At 35.0% G+C, this 21,682-nt stretch overlaps 1 protein-coding gene across 1 annotated transcript; it reads left to right on the forward strand.

The window, feature by feature from the left end:
* The first annotated feature begins 2,683 nt into the window (after positions 1 to 2,683).
* Positions 2,684 to 6,108, forward strand: LOC133312403 (cytokinin hydroxylase-like). The gene is made up of 4 exons (XM_061513580.1): positions 2,684 to 2,963; positions 3,113 to 3,342; positions 4,652 to 5,266; positions 5,683 to 6,108. Exons 1-4 carry the CDS (start codon positions 2,684 to 2,686, stop codon positions 6,106 to 6,108), a joined length of 1,551 nt encoding a protein of 516 aa, XP_061369564.1.
* The last annotated feature ends 15,574 nt before the right edge of the window (positions 6,109 to 21,682 follow it).

A 21,682-nucleotide genomic window follows, 5' to 3' on the forward strand; every position in this document is an offset into this window, starting at 1 on the left:
ACAAAATTATGTCATTTTTTTAGTTATCCAAAAAAAAATTATGTTATTTTTAATGAAATTACGTCGTTTTGGTAAGTTTTTACATTTTCTCTCCTCAATTTTCTTTTTATTTCTAATTTTATAAATTAAAAAAAACACACCAAAACGACGTAGTTTCGTTAAAAATAACACAGAGTTATGTCATTTAAAATGACAAACACTAAACCCTTTAAAATATGTACATAATTTGGCCCCATTTCACACAGATTTCCGGATCCGCCACTACCAATAGTTGGATCTTTGCTTAGCTAAGCAATATTAATCATCTCATTATCTGACTGTTTTGGATGGTTTATAGATAAAACTGATTATAAAATTAAATAATTGAAGGAGAAAATTGGAAATAGAAATTAAAGTAGTTCAAGAACCCTCGATGTGAGTATATGTAGTCCGACCAAAACAATTAAAATATAAAATATTGTCGAGTCAAAAAATAAAATATTGGTCCGTCCAAAAAAGAAACAAATGATTCACAAACAAAATGTGGGTGTAAACGGTTAAACTGAGAGAACTGAGTATCCTTCGAAAATGTTCAAACCTAGCTGCAGGGTGATATTCATACAGTGAAATGCCACGCATTCTCATAACCCATATCCTGTTATTGGTGGTAGCGTAGAAGATCTATGTTGTCGGTTTGAGTAATATTAATGAAAACATAAAATTGCATGCAATCACACTAAATCAGAACGCAATATGCAAGGCATAAATATTGTAGAAATTTAAACCCGAGCCCAGTATTGTATATTGTGTCTTTAAGGCAATTTTGCCTCTCAATAGTGCATAAGATTCGTAGACAAATGCCTTCTAGGATAAAACGAGTTATCTTTGTTTCGACAGTGGCATAACCAAAAGAAACAATACTGGAGGACATAATGAACACTGATAAATCGCACAGAATGAATGCACAAGATTTCAAACACTTTATTTTACAAAGTTTTGGTATGAGAGTTAAATTAGCTAGAAAAAGTCACAATTTATTCTGATTCCCTTCCTTATTTATAAACTATGGCTGGTAGTGATGAATGGTGCCTATTAGCAGTGATCAAGAGTCGTGCCTGTTCGACAGTGAAAAGTAATGTCGGTTGATATGCCTTCAGCATATATATGATTTTAAGCCAAAAAGAGAAAAAATCTTGAACAATCTTGAATAAAAAGGGCTATAATTGTTATTAAATTGATAAATCTCAATCAGATATCTTGTCACTGATTTTCTTATAAATTTGTAGAAAAACAGATAAGGAAGAAGCCCAATTGAAAGCACAAGTCTGAAGCCCCGCGCTACTGGCGTGAATAAACCAGCATCAACTTCCAACACAATGCGACCACGCTACTAGCGTGGCACTGGCGCTAGCAGCGCCAGCCATTTTTGCCAACTGCGCCATTAGCACGAGATTCACGCTAGTAGCGCGAAGCTACTGTATTCAGACAACACTTTCACGCTATCAGCGCCAAGGCACGTGATAATTTTTAAACTTATCTCAGACTGTATCAGAGGAGATTGGTCCCAAGATATACGATGAAGATTCGATCAAGATTTCTAGACAAGGGCACAAAGTCTATAAATAGAGACTCAGACCCCAGAGGAAACCATCTTTGGCTGGAGAGAATTGTGAAAACAGAGAATTGAGAGAATTTTTGGAGACTCACGCTGGAGATCAGGATTCCACCGAAGTTGAAGACCGAAGACCATTGATCCTTCATCTTCTTCTTTTCTTTTGCTTTCGTGAACAATTTTTATTATTTTAATTTGTTTAAGTCAGACATGAATATGTCTGACTAAGTTCTTTTTGTAGTTGGGATCACGGACCCCATGTGAATCCTTTATAGTTTTTATATTGTTTTTATAAATTAATTAGTTTAGTTAGTTTTATTCCGCCTATGTTAATTTTTTCATATCCTTGATAGAATTAATCGCTCTATTATAGGGTTTTGAGGGTTAGGACTCACAATAGACATATTGGGGTTTTAATCTGGACAATGGTAGAATAACAATTTGTGCATAACCTAGACATAGGCTTACATAGATTGCAGACTTTTAATTTATTTGTTTAATGCTTAATTCAAGAGGAATTACTAGGACACTAGAATTCTAATTGGGTTAAATGATTGAAATCACTGAGATATTAGGGTTCAACTATTTAATAGGGATATAATGAATTGTGTGAGCTAATAAACTAGTTAATTATAAAATACAATTTAGGAATATAAGGGATGATCGAAAGTGATATGCATCCTGGCTACAGCTCTTTTACAATTTTTAATCACTCATATTTTCTTGACATTTTTGATAAATTCTTGCATGCTTTTAAATATTATTATTTTTAAAATTACAACAACCAATTACTTTCACAATCGAAGTAATTTTCTTTTCCAATTAAAAAGGAAATAGTTAAAATTAGTCATTAGTGCATTAATTCTCGAGGGGACGATATTTACTCATCACTTTTATTACTTGAAATGAACGGTATACTTGTCGATTTCGTAAGATCTGTTCACCTGTGAAAAGTCATGTCCGTTTCTTATTCATAACATTAAGAATTCCATCATATCCTCTTCTATAAATACCCCTTCTGCACTTTGCTTTCCACAATAAACACAGATATTGAGGTGTTAGTTGTAAGTGCTGAAATCAAGACAGAGAAATATGGAGCTTTTAGTGCTAACGGGGGCTCTTAGCTTCGTGACAATGTTAACTCTCTTCTTGCTCTTGAAACTAACGTTTTGTTGGTGGATTTTGCCCATCCAAACACATCGAAAGCTTAAAAGATGTGGGTTTGGAGGACCAACCCCAAGTTTTCCAATTGGAAACATTCAAGAGATGAAAAAGAAGAATAGCGTTAATGCTTCACTCGGGTACTCAAAACTCACCCATGATATACATTCCACCGTTTTTCCCTACTTTTCTCGGTGGCAAATTTCTCATGGTATGTGCATATATAGTTATATACTTATATATATGTAATGTAATGAAAACTAACATTTATATGTATGAACCCAAGATGGACCCGCATGCATGTTTTGGGGGCTTCAATAAGAAGTGAAATCATGCATGATTTTGATTCTGTTTTTGTAGGTAAGGTGTTTATCTACTGGCTGGGGACGGAACCATTTTTGTACATTGCAGAGCCAGAGTTCTTGAAGAAAATGTCCACAAAGGTGATGGCCAAGAGATGGGGAAAGCCTAGTGTCTTTAGAAATGACAGAGACCCCTTGTTTGGGAGTGGTTTGGTCATGGTTGAGGGCGACGATTGGGTTCGTCACCGGCATGCTGTTGCCCCCGCATTTTCACCTCTTAACTTGAAGGTTTCTCTTTCTCGATTTCTCGCACTCCCTTTGATCTAGCTAGGCATATAGACATTTTTTTTTAATTGTTGCGTCGCATTAATTCAACTAGTTTAAATCTTTTATTTTTATTTTTATTATTTTATTTTATTTTATTTTTTGAAAATATTCCAATCGATTCATCGCTTCGCGACTAGTCCGATTCGGGGCTGGTCCAGGATTAAGGCTTTAAACTTCTCCCAAAAGTGATACTGGGGATGATCGAACACATACACTCACCCACACCTGTTCAGCTTCCATCCGTCAACTGAGCTACCACTATTTGATAATCTTTTATTTTTTCTTATCCTAGCTAAAAGGTCTAAACTTTGCATGTTATGGTTAATTTTGAAAAGTACCGGCCCATTAATCGTTGTAGTTGATATGATGTTTATACTTCATAGTTTAAACCCCAAATAAGGACGTTCAACTTTTTGCACTCCTTTAACCTCAACTTGCTAAGCAATTTCACATTATATGTAGGAAGCTCCTACGACATGGTCCACCTACAAACGTTGTAGTGTTCATTAAAAAACGTTTATAAGTATTGATGAGCTCAACGGAAGTTGGGCTGGATCACACATTGTTAACTAAGTCTGGAAGAATAAGAATCTGAGTGGATCTGCTCTAAGATGCATGTTGTCATGGGATACTCATGCAGGACGGTTGTGCTGGTACTATATAGCTCTGTTTGGATTAGACAAATGTGGAAGATACCCGAAACATACTCTAACACTCAAGTCAGTATTTGATCAATAAACTTTTAAGTTAAGATATCTTAACTTGGCTTCAAACCTTCGTTATATAGGGATTAGATGTTCTGTGTATGTTGTCTTAGTATGATGACACTTAATTTCATTGGTGGACTATGGCGGCCTATCCAGTGTCTGGGGTGAGCTATGTTTTTTAGGCATAGTTGGATTCATGTGCATGTCCTTTTGTCATTGATTGTTGAGGAGACTCTAGTCATGAACTACTGTTGTCGTTGTAGGTTTGCGGGATGCACACATTTCTTTACTCTTTGGTCTTGATTATATTAAGCCTCTTGGGCCATACATGATATTGGATCCAATATCTCACATATTGAATTCAAATCAAGTAATAATGAAAATTCATAACTATTAATCATGCAGCAATAAAAATATTTTAATTTGTATATCGTTGTCTACTTGTCTATCATTTTAATTATATTTTTAATACACAATAAATTAAACTACTAAATGCTTTCCTTAGTTAGATATCACCTAACAATCTATGTGCATACTAATTGGTTTACATTATGGTGAAATAGACAATGGCAAGCATAATGGTGGAGTCAACGAAGCAAATGCTAGAGAGGTGGGGCACTCAAATTAACTGCGGCAACCCTGAAATCGATGTGGAGAAAGAGATAATAGCAACGAGCGGAGAGATCATAGCAAGGACAAGCTTTGGCATGAAATACAAAGACGTCAAGGCAGTGTTTGAAAAATTACGAGCCCTACAAATAACTCTTTTTAACACCACCCGATATGTTGGTGTTCCCTTTGGCAAGTGCTTCAACCTCAAGAAAACCCTAGAAGCCAAAAAACTTGGTAAAGATATCGATAGGATCTTGTTGTCCATCATAACGGCTCGAATGAAATCAATCAAAGGACAAGATCAACAGGATTTATTAGGGCTATTGTTGCAAGAAAATCATCAAGATGATGATGACCAGTTAGGGAAGGCATTAACAACACGAGATCTTGTTGATGAGTGCAAGACCTTCTTCTTTGGTGGCCATGAGACAACAGCACTTGCTATCACATGGACTTTGTTTCTTCTAGCTATCCATGAACATTGGCAAATCCAGTTGAGAAATGAGATAAGGGAAGTGGTGGGTGACAACGAAATTGATGTCAATGTGGTTGCTGGGCTGAGAAAGGTAAGATAAACTTAATCGTAATTAAATAATAAAATGTATACATAAATATATATATATATATATATATATATATATATATATATATATATATATATATAGTTAAGCAAGAAATAATGCAACACCGCACGAGTAAGTATATACCTGTATGGATAAGTAGGAAACATAGCTTTGCGGATATTTAAGATCCATCCCATGTCGCTTCTAGGTTAATTGTGTTGGATTTTAGTTTTAAAAACTAAACCTAATAGGTCACATGTCCTATTGTTCCAATCTAGTTTGAAATTAGGTTTATTTTCTTACATGTAAAATTGTTTTAACAGTTAGCGATAAATAAATAAATAAATAATTATTTTAATTTAAAATGTATTAATAGCTAGGATCTTGCATGTGAAAATTAATGTGTTGACCCTATGCAGATGAAGTGGGTGATGAATGAAGTTCTAAGACTATACCCACCAGCACCGAATGTGCAAAGGCAAGCAAGAGAAGACATTAAAGTTGATGACTTAACAGTGCCGAATGGAACCAACTTGTGGATCGATGTCGTAGCAATGCACCATGACCCTGTATTGTGGGGCAAGGATGCGAATGAGTTTAGACCAGAGAGGTTCATGGATGATGTCAATGGTGGGTGCAACCACAAGATGGGGTACATACCTTTTGGGTTTGGAGGGAGAATGTGTGTTGGTAGGAACTTGTCCTTTATGGAGTATAAGATTGTATTAACCCTACTCCTCTCTAGGTTTAGTTTCAAACTTTCACAAGGATATCAACATTCTCCTTCTATCATGCTCTCCCTAAGACCAACATGTGGTCTTCCCCTCATAGTTCAGCCCCTTTAAATAACCATTAGTACTTTCTTCGAATAAGAGCATTGATTTAGTGGTACAAGCAACAAGGAAATTATTTCCCCAAATAATTAAGAGGTCTTGAGTTGGAGTTCTTCAAATGGAGAAAATGATCTTGAAAAAGTTGTCCCCTTAACGAATCTGGCAATTAATATTCGAGTTGAGCTAATCGAGTAATCGATGAACCAATGAATATGTATATATAAAAAATATAGTATAGCCTTATTCTTCTTAATTAAGCTAAATGTGAAAGATATGTATGGCTCAATATGTTGCTCCAAGATAAGTTATTTAGAATGTCATCAGTTGTTTTTTTGTCAATGATTCGATCGAGTTTCTTTATTTCATACACATGGCTTGTCTTCTTCATTATCTACATGAATTTCAAGAAACTTTCTATCTAATTTAAGAATTTGGATTTGACTGCGTGCTTCACCAATTAATACGAAGCTAGCTAGCGAAACATGAAACTTTAAATCATATAAGTAGTTATAAAATCATCACTTTTAATTTACTTTTGAATAGTTGTAATTTTCTTACATGACTATATATCATGTTTTATTTAACATGAGATATGCCTCACAATACTGGAAAATTGACGTAGTTGCATTACCTTCGACATCATTAAAGTGTCTATTGTGATGGTGGATAGTTGAATTTCTATTCATTTATGATGTCTTCAATTATATAATTATTACCAAGATGCTTTTGCGATTATATATAAAGTTTATGATCCTAAGATTCTATAACAAAAGAAGATATGTTTATCATAAATAATAATAAAAATTGATAACATCGATCTTTCTAAATTTCCATATCTTATCTAGATTTCCTTGAAGACTATGTACAAATGTATCAGTGGACATGGATTAGGATTACTATTCAAAATGTATATAATTTTTTTTGGGAACAAGTGGATTAATTAAGGTCATTCAATATTTATTGTGACAATAATCCATCTGGTCCCATCAAGTACTTTTTGTGGCCTGGTTCTCGTGACTAGGAGAGGAATTGCAGCGCTCCCAACCCATGGAATTTTGGGTGCTACCTCTCTTAAAATAGGGGGAAAATAGGAAAAGAAAAAAATAAATAAAAATCCCTCATCTGAGATAGACTATTAAATAATTAAGTGGGCCTGAATCATTTAATAATTTTTTCGTGACTAGGGCCCACTTATGTGTTTATTGTCTCCAAAAGAAACCTCATCCCACTTTTTGTTTTTGTGACACTAATCCTACTTTATTAAGTGGCTATTTAATAATAGCAGCTTTATTGACTCTCGCACTATTAATTAAGGAAGTTAATTAATTAATTACGAGAAAATAGGAAATGATTCCATAATTGACTTAGTAGTTATGAGAAGACTTAAATAATTATAGTAAATGAGTAATAATGCTGAAAGCCGCTTTCTGACGAAAAGCGCAGATATCGGTTCTGCTACTCGGTATAAATGCGTACCGATGGAGTATCCCAGAAAATTATAATAAGTATGGGAATATTCCTAGAATAATATATAGGACTTGTAAAACAAGTTTCAAGTTCAAATAATGAGAACTGGTGCCAGAATTGATACTGGCTATGGAAAAGCGCATACCGAAAAGGTGCTGCGAAAAATAAAATAAAAATATGAAAAATCTTAGGAAAATGAGTAGGTTCGAAATCTAAAGTTTGAGATTAAAATGTTAAGCTTAGCTATTAATGTTAATTTAAGTGGACCTATTTAAGCTAAAAGGCACAAAACCCTAGGCCATAATTTGGCTGCTACGTGAGTGTCTTGGTTGCTGATTGCTTCAGCCATTTCCTCTTCCCCTCTTGAAAGCCTTGGCCTTTGCTCATGAAATGGGACCAAGAAATCACCTTTGTAGTGAGTTTTTCTCTTGGTAGTTGTAAACACTGAGTTAGTGAGCATTGTGAGGGAGTTAGTGAAGCTTTTCTGAGTGTGTTATTGCTGACTTTGGGGCTGTAATTCTGAGTTTGAGTAAGTGGAGCTTTGTTCTTGGCTTCTTGAGCTTCAAGAAGCCACCTTTTGGCATAAAGGGTCAAGCTTGAGATGTATTTTCGTAGCTTTGTGAAGTCAGAACCTGGGTGCTGTGTTGGAGGCTTCTTTTCTGTTTCATTTTCAGAGTTGTGAGCCTTAGAGGTATATCATGACCATAGCTTTTGTATTTTGATGTTTAAAGCTTGTTTAACCAGTTAAAAAGAGAAAATTTAATCATTTGGGTAAAAGAATGTGTTTCTGAGTTCATAACATGGTAATGAACATCTGTTTAGGGAGTCATTGGACTCCCAATCGCATTTGGACCCTTTGAATTGGGATTATGCATATCACTATTCGTATTTCTGCATTCTGGTGAAGAAGTATTCGAATACTTTTCGTGTAGTATTTGAATACTTGTTCACTGGTAGTCGAATACTCCTTGCTGGAGTACTGGAATACTTTTCTGGGAAGAAAAGTATTCAGATACCTTTGAAGAAGTATTCGAATACTGAAAAGTATTCGAATACAGTGAGGTTTGGTATTCGGATACTGTGGTATTCGGATACTGGGGGGAAAAGTATTCTGATACTTGTAAATATTCGAATACTTAAGTGAAAGTAATCGAATACTTTCTGGAGACAGGGAGTATTCGAATACTCATCAAGGAGTATTTGAATACCTCCTGCAGAAACAACATGAAATGAGCTAAAATGAGTAAAAAAGCCTTAATCACTTAGTGTGATCTCGAGTAATGATTATTGATGATTAATTATTGCTTAAACAGATTGTGATTGTGCTGTTTGTGGGCCTTGAGCTAAGTGTGGACTCTTGGCTTGGATAATTAACTTGCAATGTAAGCTTTCGTGTCCTCGGTTTTGCCATTGTTGGTTCCACCATGTTCCATGGGGGGATGGTTTATATGCATGATGTCGTTTTCATGTATTGTTTTGATAATGCTATTGAGCTGTTATATGCGAGTGCCTTTATGATATGCATGTGGTGTTCCACTTATACGGTAAGCCTGAGTATGTGGGGACATACAAGATGGTGAGGCTGTGGGTGAGGTGCAAGCGATGTGCCTTGTACTTATTATGGGATTGTAGACGTACGTCCTGCATTTCTCTGGCCAATAGAATAGTGATAACACACATGGTATGAATATCTATTGCACTGCATAGTTTTGGAACTTATATTGTTTAAATTGCTTTTGAACTTATATTGCACATGTAAGTGAGCTTGGGGTGGAAGATCCTTGAGGACCCCTTGTCTTACTGAGAAATCTGTTTAGAGATCTCACCCCACGTTTGGGGCGCTTATCTCATGTTCAGGTAATGCGGGGGTTGAGACCTCTAGTGGCAGGAGGCCAGAGCTTAGTTGATAGTTGATACTTGCTGATTATACCGTTTATGCTTGGATGCTGGATTATGTTTACTGCTTCGTGCTTTTATCTTCATGTTATGGATTACTCTGTTGAGACTCTGTTGATTATGTTGTCTATTTGGTGAGCATGGGGATTGTCCATGCCACGTTGACTTGACTATGTTTTAGTTGGATTCGAGTTGTAATAATTGTATCAGGATATTGTCCGGACTACGTGTTGTAGATCCGTGACTTAGATACTCACTTATGTATCTAAGAGGTATTTCAGTTAGTTATCCTTTGCAATTACATACAGGCGATGTTATTATGAAATTGATTAAGTAATCAACTTGGCTAAGTTTAATGACATCATAATTGAAAAGAAAAAGAATATTCCGCATTTTTAATTAAGTGTGGCTTAATACGATAACATGTCAACAAATCGCGTATACACAGGGTGTTACATTTTATGGTATCAGAGCACTTTCTAGGGAAAAAGCCTGTATGTATTGCAATAACTTAGGATGTTTGTGCGAGTCTGCCTTATGTGTTTTCTTTGATGGGTTTTACTATGATAATGCATGTGTGACCACAGTGTGTGGGCCTGATCAACTCATTCCTTATGTAACTTGTGCAGAGTTATGGTAATACCTAGGAGAAGCCGTGAGACTACTGAGGATCAGCCGAATCCTGTCCTGACTGCATTGGCTGAGATGCAGGCGGCTAGGTTAGCCAATCAGGAGGCCGCTAGACTGGCCAACTAGGCTATGATGGACGCCGTTCGAGAGGCAAACCAGAAGGCCACGGAAGATGTTCTTAAGGCAAACAAGCTGGCGAACATGACCTTCATGAGAGTCATGTTGGAGGAGATGCGGGCTGGCCGCAATGAGGGTCAGTTCCCACCGCCTCCACCTCTACCTAGTCTGCAGGATGAGAGCCAGAGCCATGTTGAGGGCACTGGTCAACTCACTGGGGTGATGGAACCCTATATGGAGCCTGCTGAAGACCGTTATGTGATTGATCACTGGCTTAATGCCTTCCGCAAGCATGGGCCACCTTCCTTTGATGGGTCTTATGATCCTATTACCGCGGCGAGATGGCTTCAGGCGCTCGATAAGATCTTCCGGGTCATGCAGTGTACAGATCCGCAGAAGCTGATGTTTGCTACCTATATGCTGGAGGGCGATGCCTATGAGTGGTGGATGAACACCTCTCACGCTTTTGAGATACACCGTCATGTAATGACATGGCCATTCTTCGAGGATTGCTATATGGGTCGGTACTTTCCCTATGATGCACAGGAGAGGAAGCAGGGGGAGTTCGACAGGTTGGTTCAGGGCTCGTTGTCTGTTGACGAGTACCTGGCCAAATTCAATGAGTTGGTTAAGTTCGCTCACTTTCGAATGGATAGGCCTACTCCGATCTTCTTGGCTGCTAAGTTCCGCAGGGGACTTAATAAGGATATTGCTGGTTACCTCGTTGTTCTGCTTCGAGAGACTTCGAGACACTGGTGCAGCAGTGTCGGGACATCGAGGATTTCTGCAACTTGAGTAAGGCCAAGAGGGCCAAGGTTGCTGATACGAAGGAAACTGGTAGTTCCACTTCCTGGAGGGACAGGAAGTTTGGGAGCAAAGGCAAGGGAAAGCAGTTGGCGGCTCGGCAAGCGCCACATCAGTTTAAGAGGACTTCTGCTCAGGGGAGTACCGCGAGACCTCCCGCTCCCAGATGTTCGGGATGTGGGAAGACTCATTTTGGACCGTGTTCTTCAGGCCAGTTGATATGTTTCCTGTGCGGCACAGAGGGCCACTACTCTAGAGAATGTCTGTCGTCGACGGCGAGAGCTGCAGCAGTTCAGGCAGCCCTATTACAGATGGTCCCCCTTCCACCTACTTAGGCACTTGCAGTGCCACCTGCTACTGGACGTGTGTACACGTTGGATCGCCATCGGTCGGACAGAGCTCCGAACCTTGTCAGAGGTACTGTTACCATTGGTGGATCTTTTGTTGATGTCTTGTTTGACTCTGGGGCTACGAATTCCTTTATTGCAACCCCGATTGTTGTGGGGCTTGAGTTGCCCATGTCTGTGCTTTCTTCACCGTTGCGGGTGACCACTGCCACCGGAGAAAAGTGTGATTCTACCACTGTGCATCGAGATGTCGTGTTTCAGTGGGATTGCCGTGAGTATTCAGTAGATCTGATAGGATTGCCGATGGCTAACTTGGAGATTATTCTGGGCATGGATTGGCTGTCCAGAAACTGTGCATTGATTGATTGTTGTGCCAAGAGCGTGGTGATGTCTCCGTATGATTCTTCAGCCAGTTCCTCGCCATATATTTCAGTCCTGCGGGCTAGGAGAGCCTTGAGAGCAGAGGCTTTTGGCTATGTTATGTTGGGAGGTTTGGTGAGCGGGACACATAAGGATATCACTGGCATTCTTGTGTAGAGCCGACAAAACGGGTTCGGCTCGGCGGGCCAACTCGCCCAACCCGCTAAACAGGGCGAGGCGGACTCATTTTTTGACCGTTTGATGGTGAGCATAGGCGGGCCGAGGCGGGTTAGTGTAAAATAGGCTCGGGCTAACGGGGCGGGCTGAGTTTTTGAGCCCACTTTCAAAAGCGAGGCGGGGCGGGCTCATTTTTTGGCGGGTTGATGGCGGGGTGGGGTGGGGCGGGCCGCCCACTTTGCCATCTCTATTCCTGTGGTGAGGGAATTCCTCGAGGTGTTTTTGGAGGAGATTCCTGAGTTTCCGCCACAGAGGGAGATAAAATTCTCTATAGATCTGTTGCCTGGTGTGGGGCCTATTTCATTAGCTCCATATCGGATGTCGCCACCAGAGTTGGCCGATCTGAAGAAGCATATTGAGGATCTTTCAGTGAATAGGAGTACGCCACATGATCAGTTAAAATAATTCTTGAAGAGAGAAAAAAGTAATTTTAATATTTTACCTATATACTACGACGATAGTCAATAAAAATTACTTATAAGCTAAAGTTAAAAAAAAAAGTTAAAAAAAAGTTAAAAATTATTTGGTAATTATATAAAAAATTTAGCTTAAAAGTACATATTTCAAAAAAAATTATCTCTCTCTATTTCTATAGCTATTCATTTAAAAATAAATAAATACATAATTCAAGAAAAGCAGATAAGAGCTTTAAAAAAAACTCATCCTAAGAGTTTTTAGCTTTTTTTATTATAAAAAAAAAAATTCATTATAAGAAATTTTTTCAAAAGTTATTTGACCTAGCTAATGTTTATAAATACCTTCTAACTTAAAAAAAAAAAATCTAAACAGACACTAAAAATGCTCTTCTCTTTGAGACTATCTATCATTTGATAGGTCAACCTTTTATTCTTTCATTAATTACTTTGATTTCCGCGGGAAATGTTCATTCGCTCTTAATATATAGGGCGCAATATTGATTTAAGCATTCAAAGCTTGATGTATCATATTCTTATACGTGTTGCTGGTCAAGCAGCGGGAAAATAGTTGTAATAAAAATGGTACATAGTTTTTTTTTTTTTTTGAAAAATGGTACATAGTTATTTACGTGGGAAAAATTTAAGTATTGATTTTTTAATAAATAATTATGCAAACGTACTCGTTTTGAAATTATTTATGTAGGTATAACAGTCAAACACGTCTACATGGGGCGTGACCAGGAGGAGAGACACACACCTATGTGGGGCGTGAGTGATGAGAGAGACACCCGCACATGGGGCGTGACCAGGAGAGAGACACACCCATGTGGGCGTGACCTAGGTGGCCTATATAAACCTCTTTTTTTTCATTTTCCCCTTCACACCCTCTCTCTAAAAATCACCTCTAAATTCTCTCTACATTTTTTCTGCAGCGTTTTGCACAGCGAAGCTCTGTCTCTCAAGTAAGTCCCAATATTTGTTTTCTATTTTTTATTTACATCAATAAATATATGATATTAGCGATGTAAAAATTAGTTAGTGACTTAGATAATTGTTAGTAGCTTAGAAAATTATTAGTGACCTAGGTTAGAGAATGGTTAGTGACTTAGGAATTAGTTAGGGACTTAGAAATTAGTTAGTGACTTATAAATTGGTATATGCTGGTAATAAGGTTTAGGGTTTAGAGACACAACATAATTATATAGGAATGACATATATGAACACATAATTTTTGCAAATAACTAATATATTGTAATTAAAGTTTTTATAAAAATATTAAAGTAGGCAATATTTATTTTATTTTATTTTATTTTATGTATTTAAATATAATGTAATATAATTTAGAATAATGTAATGTAATTTAATTTAGTTTTATTATATAAATTAATGTCACTTAATTCAATTCAATTAAATGCAATTCAATTCAATTTAATTTAACATAATGTAATATACTTATTTGTGTTTAATTTGTTCATCTATAATAGTATTCTGCTATGGCTGATTCATCTTCGTCTGAGTCACCGCGCTCTGCATCCGATGGTGAGGCTAAGTCTTCCGATCCTTGTACGCATGTACTTCCTGGACCATATAGGTGGGAAGTACTTCGTAAGAGGACACAACGCACCCACGTTTCACAGATTGTGTGAAACGAGGATGAGGTTAGGGGGTTAAAAACTCGATGCGAAAAACTACTTGGTGGACCCCGTCATGATGATATTCCAGACGTCGTGGCTGATTATCTGACACAAGCTGGTTTCATACACGTGACACGTATGAGTCATATTCAGGTATATAATTTATAAAGCACTGAACCAAATTATGGTTACAGTAATTATGTTTTCATACACGTGGCACGTATGAGTCATCTTCCTCAGACATATTAACAGCTGGAGCAGCAGATGAGGATGCATTACGAGAATTGCAAGCAACTGACCTCATTGGTAGCATAACATCCTCCGCTCTGGCCGTATCCACGTACAACTCTAAGAAATTCTTTCTAGATTGGTTCAAGAACTCTTCCATTACCATATTGATGTCTTCGTCATCGACTACTTGCAAACTAATGTATTGTTCACATTGTCATAATCTTGCCGTGACTAGAGTGATCGATTGGTTGTCTTCAAGACATAATTTTTGGCATATTTTCTGATGCAGTTCCGCAACGGTTGAGTTTCGCTTAATACGTGATGGCCTTTTCTCTCCTACAAAGACAACATCGCGACGACCTTCATCTTTCCTACCATTATAATATAAACGACACGAATAGAATCACAATTTGAACTCATTCTTAAAAATAATAAAGAAAAACACAAAACAAAATATGAATAAACAAGTGCAAATGAATGTAGGAGTTTAAGAATAATGAGTGAGAAGAGTTGTGAAGAGTGTAAAGAGGAGAGGGGTATAAATAGGGTGTAATTGGGTCACTCACACCCTGATTGGGCAGGACTGCAACGTGGAACACATCCCTATTGGGTGTGTCTCTCTCCTGGATCACTCCTCACACGGGTGTGTCTCTCTGCTTCAAGTCACGCCCCATATGGGCGTGTTTCTCTCATAGGTCACGCCTCACATGGGCATGTCTCTCTCCATCTGGTCACGCCCCATGTGAGTGTGTTTGACTGTTTTACTTACCTAAATAATTTCAAAACGACTACGTTTGTGTAATTATTTATTAAAAAAGTAATATTTAATTTTTTTTGCCTATTTACGTGTGCATCATAACATTCTGAAAAGTATTTTTTTTTTATTTGACAAAAAAAAATGATTAGAAATTATGTTTGATAAAATCAGTTTATTTTTCAAGTTGTTCTTTAAAAATGTTTAAGGATTGGTTTGATTTTGACAAGATTTTCTGGATGTGTAATTTTATTTTAAAAAGATACTTTTGGTTGAATTTAAAAATTTTAATCACCAAACTATTGTATTTCAAATGACGTTAGCTAGAGAAATATCACAGGATTTATAAATTAACCCTTCGTTTTAGAAAAAGTTGATATTTATAACAGCTAAAAAATTTAATAATTTAAAATAATATTAAACCAACAAACTGTCATAACTTTGCGGACTTTTGAAAGGCAAGTTATTGGCAAGACATTGCAGGCATGGGGAGTTGCAGATTTTTTGTTTGTTTAAACTGATCCTAATTATCTCTTTGAGGCGAATTAGAATTCTCTGGTATTCTCACGAGTTCGACTCTTTGAGCAGCTTATAGACTAATCCAGAGTTTGGGTGCGAGTACAAGGATTACGGTACTTATGTCCCTCTCCAGATGGTGTTGGTGGGATTCGAATTGAGGTCATTTTTCACCACTCAACCCCCATGCTACCAACTGAGCCACCACAAGATTATAAGTGCTTTTCATCCAAATGTGTTGGGGAAAAATATTTGCATTGTCCTTATAGTAATTTAGACTTGAAAAGTCGTTTTTATTGTAAGTTCTCTTTCTTTATATTTATTATAAGTTCTCTTTCTTTATATATATATATATATATATATATATATATATATATGGATCATGATCATTTTATACCAGTGTAAGTTATACTCTGAATCTTATTCGTTGATCCCATTTATATCTAAGGGCTCAAATCTTTTAGTAATGTGAGTCATTGGATACAAGTGGATCAATGGTTAAGATTTAGTGTAAGACTTCTAACTCTTACACTGGTGTAAGAATATCCTGCCTCTATATATATATATATATATATATATATATATATATATATATATATATGAGGTAGAATCCTTTGATACTGGTGTCAAATTTGAAGTTTGACACTTCATTTGAGAGTCGTTAGATCAAAAAAGATCAATGGTATCACATGCTTACAAATCAGAGTCGTTGATATTTTTTAATATAACGGCTCTCAGATGAGGTGTCAAACTTCAAAATTGACACCAGGGTCAAAGGATCCTACCTCTATATATATATATATATATATATATATATATATATATATATATGAGTTTAGCAGAGGTACAATGACTGCATCTAAGAATTTGTACAATCGTATAAAACTATGTCACTTTATAGTGTGGAAGCATTAAATATAAAAAATTGTAACCATACAAAGGTGGAAATTAATATAATATTTTCATTTTTTACAATTAATTTTGAACGCGAACTTCTTAGGTGACTACACCAATACTTATATGCAGTCACATTACAAATCATTTTACCTATATAATTCATCTCATTTTGCATGATGAGATAAATCTTCTCTTCTACTCTGACTACAAATGATAGGACCCACTTTATTTTATTTTTTTTAAAATGCAAAACATGAAAATCGAAATGAGAATAGGAGATAACATTTCTCTTATGTAATATAAGAGAAATAAAATCCATATATATATATATATATATATATATATATATATATATATATATATATATATTAGGGCAAAATTGTCATGAACATTTCATAAATTCATATCACCGTGTTGTTGCAGTTTAAATGATCAAAATGTTATGATGATAAATCATCACAGCTCAACTAATCATTTTTAATTAAAAGAAAATCAATTTTTGATATATTTTTTCTTTGAATCAACGCAAAACTGATAATTAAGAAAAAAAGGATCACCATGGTCAATTTAAAAAAAAAATATTCAATCATCAAATTATCACAGTTAATTAAAATCATTCTGAATAAAAGTTATAAAATCAATAAATTGTCTCATATTTAGCAAACTCTTTGTAAAAAATAGTTCCAAAATAGGAAAAGTGATATTTATGATAGCTGAAAAAATATTTTTAGAAATTTTAACTTTTTTTTTTTCATTTTGTTTAAGAGTTCATGTAAAAAGAAAAACGTAAAACTAACAATGCAATTAAATAAATGCGTCAATAACAATAAATAAATATGAGAAAATAATAATTAATTAAATGTAAAAGTTCTAAACTAAAGTACTGAACCATTCAAAATATTTTATCTTACTTAAATTTACTTGATTATATTTTATTATTATTTAATTTGAATATAGCCAAATATTACCAATTGATATATTGGAGAGGGGTTTACCGGGGGGGAAAGAGAGAAGATATATTGGAGAGGAAGGCCCAAACAATAATAGTGGATGTGAACCCACTAACTGGGCAGTGATAAATAGCCCCGTGAAGGGCCACGAACATAACGAGGGTATGTGATTGGTGGGAGTGGTGGCTTGGAGTTTTGTCAGGTTATAAACGAGGGAATGAGCGCCCCCCACCCCAACACACACGCATATTTTATTTGCCATATTAAACTTTTGTGATTTTCAAAAACTTACTCTATTTATTATCAAGATATATGAAAATAAAAATGAGTTGACTGAATATTTAATACACAATTAATTGGAAAAAAAAATTAAGTAAGTTGACCTCCCATAAGATGAGATGTATGTATTGATATTTTTAACTAGTAGTGTTCATCAACCGATCCAAACCGATTCAAACCGCGATGACAGAATTGAAAAATCGAAAATCGAAAACAGAAAAAAAAAATCACAAATTTTAATTGGATTAGTTTTCGGATTGCTTGATGAAAACTGATTAAATTTAAACTGATCTAATATATTAATTCTCCTCTACCTACTTGGGCCTTTATCTAATCATAGCTCAAAAAATTTTCAACCCAAGATCTATTAACCCATCAACTAAATCCAAAAAAAAAACTAGTAACATCTCATCAACAAAATTTCATCTGTGTAAAGCTTCATATCTCATTGCCCAAACAAAAAAAAACTATATTATCGTTGACTGATGCTTTTATATTAATTTTTTTTTTACAAAGTCAATATATACAAAAGATGTTATTTGCACAATAATCATAAAACAAATTTTAGGATTTTCAAAAAATTGAAAATCGATTCAATATAAACCGAAAAAAATGGAATAGGATCGGATCAGATTAGATTTGAAAAAAAAATCCAAATCTTACATGATCAAAAGATTGGATCAGATGATTTTTGCTTTCAAAACTGATCAAATTCATACCACAAACACCCCTATTTATAACCTATTATCAAGCCCAACCTAGTTCTTGGTACCATTTAGGGCCGAAAAGAGCCCATGACTGGGTATAGTCCAAACGTAACGAGCGAGTCATCTCAAAAACTTAAGAAATTGAATTAACTAATCCTCCCATTTGAATACACTTGATTTCAGATTATCGAATTAATGTGGAACTCTACCTGAATATTCCAAGAAGTTTGGCCGGTGGTGGTTGGCGGCAGGTTGTGGATGTGGCTTTTTGGATGCGTTGAACATGGTTACGGTTGTGGTATGAGGTATAGCTTGGACGGTCACGCGATGGTGACGACTCGGCCAAAGGGTATGGCGTGAATTTCACGTGCTCTGCTCATGCTCATGCTCATGGGTGGGGCTTCATCACGGTTCGCAACTAAGCTCTGTTTTCAGGCGGTTAGGGTCTGCCTTGGCCCCCGCCAGGTCACGTGATTCAAGTTGGTCTACGGTAGTTGGGAGTAGTTATGTCATAATTTCACACGGCAGCATCATCCCAACATTTTTTTGTAGTTTTCAAATCTAATTAAAATTTATCAAAATCAATGAATGAAGATAGACACATAGATGCAAAAAAATTTAAGTAATCAAATCACTTGAAATTTTAAAGATCACTCCCGCAATGATTTTGTCTTCTTTTATTTTTATTCAATTTTTTCAGCTTCAATCTAAGTAGGACATGATAAGTACAAATAAACATTATCATTCTGAATTTGCGGTTAAATCTTCTAAAAAAGTGGAAACAACTACCCCCGGATGTAACACATGTTATTGTCATCTTCCCTTTTACTTACATATTGACAGTTTTCCCATTTACTGTCAACTTTATAGAACAAAGACTAAGTCACCGCTCTTCACGGAAAATTTTTCCATGATCCGGGCCATAGAAATTTTGGGTGGTTCCAAGATTTTTTTTTTTTTTTCTATTTTGTCCGTAATTGTTTTCTCTTTCTTTTTTTACCCCTCATTGGTACTCCCGATGCGCTGAAATTCCGCTCGCTCTTCACCGCCATTGCACCAACGTACCTGACACCTGGAACCTGGTTCCGTAGCCAAGTAGGCACGGGAATTTTGTTGTGCACATTATGAAAAAGAACCATACAATAACTTATATTGTCTAATATTGTTGTTGTAAATATTAATAAAACATCTTATAAATAAACTTCAATCAATTTATGAAACACTTGTATAATTATAAATATTTATTACGTAAAACTCAAAGCACTTAATTAATACTAATCATGATAATTGAAATTATTCAAATAATTTTAAATACTTAAATATATGTATAATCGGAGGTTATATTTACAAATTTTTTAAGCGGAAGAATCCGTTTACAAATTTTTTTGTCAAATTTTTACAAATTACATTATCTTCTCCCGGGAGAACATAATGAAACTAGTGTTCTCCCAGGAAAAGATAGTGTAGTTTGTAAACAAAAAAATTTGTAAATATAACCTGCTCTATTTTTTATTTACAAACTTTTAAAAACGACACTATGTACTCCCCGAAGTAAAATACTTTCGAAAGTACAAAGTATAATTTGTAAAATTTTATAAAAAAAAATTATAAACGGATCCTTTTTTATGTATAATTACGAAATTAATACCAAAGTACATGGATGGATCAATTAACTAGTAAGGAGTTACTTTAATTTAACTAATAATCTTGAGTTTAAGGTAAAGAGTTATTCTAACTTAACTAATTGAGTTTGAATTGCTGAAAACGTAACTGTATTAAAATTTAATAGAAAAAACTTTTAAGGCGCATGGTAACATAGTCTTACATAAAATGGAAGGGAGTTGTAGTGAAATGCCATTTGTATATTTATTTTTTATAATTGGTTTATAATATTAAACAAATTAATGTAAATGATGTTTAGCGACAAAATGTTACATGTGATGTGAGGTAAGGTGTAAAAGTAGGGGAAATTATTGCATGTAAATAATTCTATTTGTTTGTTCCAATCGCTACGTGTTTGGGTAAAAATCATGAGGAGGCTCAAAATATTAGATAGCTATATCATTATATAGAAAAATATTTCTGCAGCTAATGTAGATTATCTGTATTTACTTTTAAAATGATGTCATTTTGAGATTGAAAGATTAAAAAATTATAATTGTAAAAATTATAATAATCCTGAAATAAATTAAAGTTACAAAAATACTATGATTTTCGTCACAAAATGATATCGTATTGAATTTACTGCCGATAACTTATCTGCAATAACTGCGAAAAAAACAAATCCAACATTATAATGGTGGTAAGTTCTCGATTTTGTTATAGCTAATTATAATATTTCTTACTAATATTTGTTGGTCCAAATAATACGAAATTCGGTTCTGTTTAAGAAAGGTTTTAAATTTAAGTCTTATAAATAGAAAGCATAAATTCTGAAAGAGCTTTATCCCTTTACGACAACGTAACAACCAAAATGTCATATTTTGGTAAAAAAAAAAAAAATACAGAAACATTAAAATGTCAGACGTAAAAATTTATTTTTTATTTTATCATACTTAAAGTTTGTTAGGAGCATCCACCAAACTATTATTTTTTGACAAATTTTTTATTCAAATGTCACGTGAACAATACTTTTTATCAGATTGTCACGCGATGTAATTTGCTATGACTGGTAGCAAACTTTGTTCGCCAATAATTTTGTGACATATGGTATACTTTTGCAGAAAAAAGCTGATTGGAGTAAGTTCACAATCAGTAGTAGCTAATTTGATACGCAATATGATCACGTGTCACGAAATCATAAGCGACGAAGTTCAGTACTAGTCATAATAAATTTTGGCACATGACAGTATGATAAAAAATATTGTTTACGTGACATTTGAATAAAAAATTTGTCAAAAATGACACCATGTTCCAAATTTGTTATTGGATTCAACGGATACGTTTTTTCACGGGGCAAAAGAATTTGAGTTCTGCTAATTGAGTCAACTATATCAATTCATAACATTACAAATATTTGATCACCTATCCACGTGATAGATGATGTGATGAGTCCAGCTGATTTGGTTAGCTAGACTCATATTATTCTGTTACGTGGTAAAACATTCTTAGTTGGATCTAATAATAAAATTTAATTATAACATTTAAAAAATAATAATTTGGAGGCCGTGGTATATTAATATTTTTTTCGTGTCAAACTGGTTGATATTCCTAATCCAATGTAGTTTAGAGTTTAAAATTAGGGAAAAGTGTCTATCATTTAAAATTACATAACTTATATCCTTTCATTCTCACAAAGAGGTGAGACCCAAATCTTTATTTTTTTTGTCAACTCTTTCTTCTCC

The sequence above is a fragment of the Gastrolobium bilobum genome, unplaced genomic scaffold (genome assembly GCF_033153095.1).
Source record: "Gastrolobium bilobum isolate Gb01-03AN ecotype WA unplaced genomic scaffold, APGP_CSIRO_Gbil_v1 utg5148, whole genome shotgun sequence".
Taxonomy (NCBI): Eukaryota; Viridiplantae; Streptophyta; class Magnoliopsida; order Fabales; family Fabaceae; genus Gastrolobium; species Gastrolobium bilobum.

Excerpts from the sequence above, each read along its gene's own strand:
- LOC133312403 (XM_061513580.1), top strand. The coding sequence starts at position 2,684 with ATGGAGCTTTTAGTGCTAACGGGGGCTCTTAGCTTCGTGACAATGTTA. Across the intron at positions 2,964-3,112 it reads TCGGTGGCAAATTTCTCATG|GTAAGGTGTTTATCTACTGG; the intron begins GTATGTGCATAT and ends CTGTTTTTGTAG. Across the intron at positions 3,343-4,651 it reads TTTCACCTCTTAACTTGAAG|ACAATGGCAAGCATAATGGT; the intron begins GTTTCTCTTTCT and ends ATGGTGAAATAG.